The sequence below is a fragment of the Charadrius vociferus genome, unplaced genomic scaffold, assembly GCF_000708025.1.
Source record: "Charadrius vociferus isolate BGI_N301 unplaced genomic scaffold, ASM70802v2 scaffold603, whole genome shotgun sequence".
Classification (NCBI taxonomy): domain Eukaryota; kingdom Metazoa; phylum Chordata; class Aves; order Charadriiformes; family Charadriidae; genus Charadrius; species Charadrius vociferus.
Window position 1 is genome coordinate 495,573 of NW_009647426.1, and position 7,343 is coordinate 502,915.

Here is a 7,343-nt window from a genome sequence, read left to right on the forward strand (position 1 = left end):
AAGAGGACCTCTGTTTTTTGACCTTTGGTTCTCATTTGATCCCCACTTTAGAGAGTTTAGATGGTGAGCAACCCTGTGTTGTTATTTGGCATATATGAGTGTCATTCACTCTGCTCCTGACAACTTCCTCTAGCGAACAGGGAGAGAGCAGACAGAAATTCAGGCAATCTTGGTGATGAGAGACAGTTAAATGAGACATACCTATTAAAAAAAATAGCTTCAACTACTGAGTAAAGCAGGGGAGTCAGGACATGAAATCTATTTTTATACAAACTCACTATGAAAAAAAAAATTTTAAAAATCCAGCTCTTGTAAGGCTCTGTGAGATCCCCTGATGAAAGAATTTTCATAAATGCAGAGAATTATAATATGAAGTAAGCTGTCAAGACATATTGTCATGCCGTAGAGATCACAGGCATCCCATGAAGGAAAGAGGTGTGATATGTCATTCAGAAGCCTTTAAGAAACTGGTGTGGCTCTTGCTAGACTGGCAGAGCTCACCTGCGCTGGCAGAGAGTGTGAGTGGCATGTTGTGGTTGACCCTAACACACAACTGTATCCAGGGTTTCCATGTTACTGAGTGAGGGCCTGACCTGAATGTTTCTTTAACTTATATTAGTTATTTGATAATAAAAAGGCTTTGTTATTTGACAAAAAACATGATTAATTGTGGTTGTTGAAGCTGCCTCCTCCACAGCAAAAATGAGCTCAATGAACATGTTAATCTTGGAGGGGCTGGTTAGCTGGAACAGGCAGGACTGGGAGGAGAGCAGCACCGTCAGCTGGCATGGTGCGACTCAGGCAGAAGCAGTCAGGCTGATCTCACTACGGATTGGACCCAGCAGGCAACTTTCTCCATGCCTAAGTGGGAGTGGGTGCAGAGGGTGTGTAGGAGGAACGAGCTCTGATCCCTCGGCAGCTTGTCGTCAGGGTGGTGGTGAAAGCAGGAACTTTCCCCCAGCTTCTCGTCCCTCAAGCACGTGCACTCCAGCACCACGTGGATGCTGGAGGAACTTGCTGGCACCTGCCCCGTGGTGTCCAGCTCTGGGATGAAAGAGTGCCTGGGAGGTGGCTGCAGGAACACGCAGAGGCGATAGGTGATGTTGTTCTCCTGGACACTCTAGTGTGAGGGCACCTACCACAGGGCTTTGTGACCCAGGATTACACCACAGGCTTTTAAGGAACTTAGAGTAAATTCACTCTTGTTGCTTTAATATCAAGACTAAAATATTCAAAGGATGGACTTCCATCTGGCTTTGCATCAACAGTTAGTTTTGCCAGAAAACATCCATTCTTGTATCATTATGCCGTACCCAGCTCTTACACATGTGCAGGAAAGCAACTAAGAGCACATTCTCCTCAATCCTCTTCAATCCAAATTGCATAGGCAGCACATTCAAATTTCATGTAACACCTGTAATCTAGGGCACTCAGTATTGATTTTAAACAACTTTTTAAATCACCTGGTTTATGAGTCCTAGTATACCACAGTAAATTATGTCCTAAAAGCTTTGATATTTATTTTGTTTTTTGGCGGTAGGGCTGTTACTATTTTAGGAACATTGAGTTTTTATGGTCTAAAAACATTTCTGGTGGATGGAATTGTTAAATCATTCAGACGCTGTTTTTTTGGTGTACAACAGTGAGTTTACAGTTATGATATATTATCAGCCATGAAGTTCAGTGCCTGAAAGCCATTATTTAGCACATCAAGCTTTGCAGGACTCATCACTGGAAAGACAGTGACAACCCTGACGTGGCCAAGTACACTGCAGTATTGAGTATGTAGAGAATCGGGTACCTTCACATGAGAGTAGAAGTGTGCTTAACAGAGGGGGGTTTGCTAATCATAGGTTTGACACATGTTCTATGAATCTCTAGAGTCACAATGACCAATTTTTTAAGTCTCTTATTATAAATTGCAAAGAGTAGAGCTGTGGAACATATGGCTTTTGAGCAAACAGTTGCATGAGCCACAATATATCCCCTTCAGAACATTCATTTCATTCATTTCTCATGAATGTTTTCACTGGATTTTACCAGCCAGTAGATTTCCTGTCCTCTTTCTCATACCTATTATTTACCTGAATGATATGGAGCAAAATAACCATGTCAGGTGAGGAGTACCAAGGGCTCTCTACAGTTAGTGGTTGTACAGTTCCAGTAGAGTGACTGAACTGTGCCAAAGAAGGCTTTCCGGTGATAATGGACCTTCCAGACGGGCTGTTCTAAAACTGGCGTAGCATCATTTGAGCTGTTGAGAAATTTATTGACAGATCACTAAGTGCTGATACTTTAATGTCCAGAGGCAGATTTAGAGTTGAGTCAACAGAAGAGGACTGCTCCTCTGCATCAAGGCCACTAGCAGACTTTGGAAGTTCTAGGAAGGTGGCAGATGTTACAGCTCATGTCTGAGTGTGGTCTGTGTCCTCGAGGTGTAGTCTGGCAACTCTGCCCAGCACTGACAAATGCCTGCCAGCTGTCTTCGTCATTTGAGCAACTCATTCAGAAAGCAGAAAATAGGACTTTGGACACCATTTTTTTGGCCTGCTTTTCTTCTAAGGTGTCTGATCCAGCTGCTAGTGAGTCTTTTCCCATTGATTTTGGAAAGAATTGGCCTATGAGTCTTTCTTCTGCCTTATTTCTTCATACTGTGTAGGCTGGAAATGACCCTGTGTGCATCAATTATTGCCCTTTACTATTATAGACATGGTATAATAAATGACTTTCAAAATCCAATTTAATAACAACTAGGTTGTGGCTTTTTTTTGGGGGGGGAGTCCTAAAGACACCAAGAGGCCTGATAGTCCCTTCTCAGCCCCTTCAGGGCCTCCCCCACCTTGCCCGTGGCCCAGGATCCCATTACAGCTCCCACGTGGGGCTGTCAGCCCCTGCCCCAGCGATGCTGTAGGATGCTGCCTTGCCCTGGCATGGCCCCCCCTGAGCCAGTCCCACCCATGGGCTGATGTCCTGGCCTGGACTTGGGCTGTCCCCATCCCCACAGAGGTGCCTGATGCCTGGGGCTGCCCTGGTGCCCCCAGCCCTGGCAAGGCCTGCCCTGATGCCTCCTGTAGGGATCTCCCACCCACCCTCACTGTGCCCTGACATCTTTTTTGCATCCTCTATTGAAGCTGGAAGTCTGTTTCAGAAGCTCATTTGTTTCTTATTCAGGTCTTTTTTCTACTTTTCTACTCTAAAGCTATTTATTATGAGCCTGTAATTATTAGTGACAAATTTTTCTCCCACTTAGACAGAATTTTCCTTTCCTAACAATGCAATGATGCATTTGTAATGAATGAACAAATAAATTCGCAGTGCTGCTTTGGTGGATTAAATAAGCGAAGCCACCTTTATGTGATAGGGTCTCCAATTTCAGGATCATCCTGGACATCTTTCAGTTTGTGTCCCTCTCGACTATGAATGATTGGAAAGATACGCATTACCCCAGAGAAGACAGCAGAAACACATCACACAATAATATTGATATTTTCCTATCTGTGCTTGAAATACTGTAATTAATACATCCAGGGATTGCCTTTGCCTTTTCAGAGTTGCCCTTCATTGGCAGTCTGAAGTATCTTGTTATTTAGTACATCTAGATCCTCTTCCTTTATAACAGCAGTTTGTGTTGTAAGTGCTCCAGGACTCATTTGTCTATTGTGTACCTGCGGTGTCCTCTTTATTCTCTTATACTGATAAGAAATGGGAAAATTAAGAAAATGAAGAGTACAGACAACAAATTCCCAAAGAGTGATGAGTTCAGGAAAATGACCCAACACCTTAGCAAAGGCTAAGCTATGATTTTGAACATTATAAAAAATATCAACATAGTTTAAAGAGAATATTTTCTGATCTAAGGGGAAGACTGTAACTGTCTGGAGACCACCTGTGGGCCTCCAGTGCTGCAGGCTGTGGAGAGACATTCGGTTCTGTGCAAGTGACATCTCACATTAGTCAGTGCATGAATAAATACTGAGTAATAAGCCCGTCTTCCTGAGCTTTGCAAGTCTTCTTGTTTTCTCTTTTTTTTTTTTTTTGCATAAATGTCGTTTCGTAACTGACATCTTAGTAATTTCAAAGAGCATCCTAATGGTTCTTAGCCAAACTCTGTATACAGGATTGCTGCTGTTCATTCACAGTGGTGCAGAAGCGGTAACTTGTAAGTGATCATGAAACAGCATACAATTTTGATTTTGGTACAGAATGCTTTTTGTGCACACATAAGAAACACTCTAGATAAACTACTATTAAATTACTCTTTTTTTTTTTTTCTGTGTACCAAAGGACCTTTGAAATTTGGGTTAACGTTTGTTTGCCAGAAGTTCTACGGCAACACACCTGTACACGTTAGTAACTTCAGTAAGAGAGTTCAGTATTTGAAGACTACAAGCAATAAGCAAGGCACAGTTTAGGCAAGCTTGTTCATCCGAAGTGCTCTTTTTTTCTGCTTTTACATGCGGCATCCCAGCTTAGAGAGCACATATTGCATATTGAAGTGGAAATTTAGACATTAGCCATTTCCTCAAATGGCAAGATTGAGGTCCTAGTCTCCTTAAGAAAAAGAAGAGATACTTTCTACACTAAAGTCTCAGAAGAACAACTTCTTACATTAATAATGGAATTAAGAGTGCCTGATTTCCAAGGCTTTGTGTGCTCTTCCTATACCCCTCTCACTATTTTATATCAGGATTCTCCTGCTGTGTTCTCTGTGACATTCTTTGCATCTGTACCGCCTCCAGTAACTCTCAGTAACTAACAGTTATTTCCACACAAATTCTCTTACATATTACATAGTACAGCTGTGCCCAGTATCGAGCTGTGTTGATGCTGTTTGGCTTTTGACAAGGCAAACAGAAGAGAAAATTGTTGAGTTTATACTGGGGTCTTTCCTTGAGGGACACGAATTTAGGTTGCTTTCCTCTCCCTCAAAGAGAGGAGAGGAAACCCTCAAAGGTTTCATGAAAACTGGTGAAACTGGTAGGAACCTAATTATCTTTAAAATTACAATTCTCTGTCAAACCTGACTGATATTAGACAATGGCTCACAAATTATGAGAGGGGTGGATGGATGATGGATGGATGGATACTAGAGTCACAAAAGCCCCATTTTTGAGGAAGCCAGAATGCAATGATGGCTTGCTTCAGGCATATGTTCAAAGTCTAAAAATGCAGCATGACTTGTCTCTTCCAAAACCTAAAAATAGGGGAATGCTTTACTTATCAGTTGTTTACATTTAAGTAATGGAAGTCTGCCCCAATGTATCATTAATAAAACTCAACTCTAAAGTAGCATTAATCATTTTAGCAAAAATAGAGGAAGTCAAATTTAACAACGCCTTTTGACATTTTGTGGGAACAGGCATTAGAGTTTTTCTGGTCTGGGGAAAAGAAATATGTGATCAAGTTGTGCACAGACACTTGGGGTGTGAAAGTTACCAGTGCTGCGGTGTGCCAGTCGAGAAAGAGCCTTGAGAGAAGAAGGGAGAGCCTGGAAAAGGAAGCGGGAAGAAAGGCAGATTTCCTGTGGGTTCTTAGTGTTCATGTGAGCACTCTGTGTATCTGTGATCTGTGTGTCAGAGCATGTATATGTGTATATATGTCATATAGGTGTCCTCTGTATGCATGTGCCTACTAGGAATACATCTTCAGCCACACTACTAGTTGGACCTGGGACATGGAGCTGCTGCAGCCTCACCCCTCTTGGGCTGTTAGATCCAGCACGATATATTGTCTTCTAACAGTGATACTTAGCCTACAGATGCCAATACTTTCAAATGATACAGCTGGTCTGTACTCAGTGAAATATATTGAAGACTGGATATGTTGCAGCACTGCCTTAACACTCTGAAAGACTTCTAAGCATGAACCTATTTATCACCTATAGATGATTAATTTCCTCTGTGAAGGAAAACAATAGGGTGGTTACGGTTTCCCAAAGAAAAGACTAGCTATTATTAAAGAGGCATTTATAAAAGGTATATTCTGACTGTGAAGGCATATTTTCTGGGAAGAATTACTGAAAAGGACCAAAACTCAACACCTCTACATTCTGTGTAACAGCATTATTTAGTCTTTTATGTAGACAGACACCATCTGATACGCCTCCCACGTTCCAGAAAGCCTGACTTCTCTGGGGAAGTAGGCAGAGGCGATGCTGACAGGCAAGCAGCACCAGGGAGAAATAGCTCTTGCTTCTGACTTGGGCTTCAGCTTACTCCCAGGGCCTTTCTACCAGAGATATAGGATTTTTAAAATTTTTTAGAACTGTTTTCTTTACACATCTGTGAGATTAATGGCAAGTGTCAGTCGACGTAGAAATGAGTCCAGGATCACCTGAAACTGTGCCATAGTCTAAAAATAAAAGGAGATGTTTTTTTCTTCAGAAAGCAGTCATGCAGTATTAACTTCAGCCCAGCAGGATTGTCTGTATGTGAGTGAGGGGGTTGAGAAATGCAGATGATGCAAGAACATGAAGTGTGTCTGATCCAGGCGGGTGCCAAGAATGCAGAACTGTGTGAGCATGCTTGGGAAGCAGCAGATATGCCACGAGGTCAGTGTAAACCTGAGGGAACTGGTTTCCCCTCTGTGTACTGGGCTAGGGCTTTTCTGCAGGAACCGCGGCTTCTGTAGACCCTTCTGGGTAAGCACATAAGTATCACAGAATCATAGAATGGTTTAGGTTGGAAAGGACCTTGAAGATCATTGAGTTCCAACCCCACTGCCATAGGCAGGAACACCTCCCACTAGACCAGGTTGCCCAAGGCGACATACAGCCTGGTCTTAAACACCTCCAGGGATGGAGCCTCAACAACTTCTCTAGGCAACCTGTTCCAGTGCCTTACAACCCTCAAAGTGAAAAATTTCTTCCTAATGTTTAATCTAAACCTGCCCTCTTCCAGTTTAAAGACATTTCCCCTGGTCCTATCTCTACATGCTCTTGTAAAAAGTCCTTCCCCAGCTTTCCTGTAGGCCCCCTTTAGGTACTGGAAGGCCACAATAAGATCTCCCCAGAGCCTTCTCTTCTCTGGGCTGAACAGCCCCAACTCTTTCAACCTCTTCTCATAGGAGAGATGCTTCAGCCCTCAGATCATCCACATGGTTCTCCTCTGGACACACTGTCCCCCACGTCCTTCTTATGTTGGGGACTCCAGAGCTCGATGCAGTACTCCAGGTGGGGTCTCACGAGAGTGGAGTAGAGGGGCAGAATCACCTCCCTTGACCTGCTGGCCACACTTCTTTTGATGCAGTCCAGGATACGGTTGGCCTTCTGGGCTGTGATCGCACATTGCTGGCTCATGTTGAGCTTCTCGTCAATCAGCACACCCAGGTCCTTCTCCTCAGGG

The 7,343-nt window shown here is 43.2% G+C and overlaps 1 protein-coding gene across 1 annotated transcript in view; it reads right to left on the bottom strand.

Annotated features, from left to right (window-relative positions):
- Window positions 1-811: 811 nt before the first annotated feature.
- LOC104282451 overlaps window positions 812-7,343 on the bottom strand; it is a 14,323-nt gene continuing 7,791 nt past the window's right edge. The window contains exon 2 of the mRNA XM_009880544.1: window positions 812-1,120. Within this exon, the coding sequence (XP_009878846.1) occupies window positions 812-1,120 (309 nt within the window). The remainder of the gene's footprint in view (window positions 1,121-7,343) is intronic.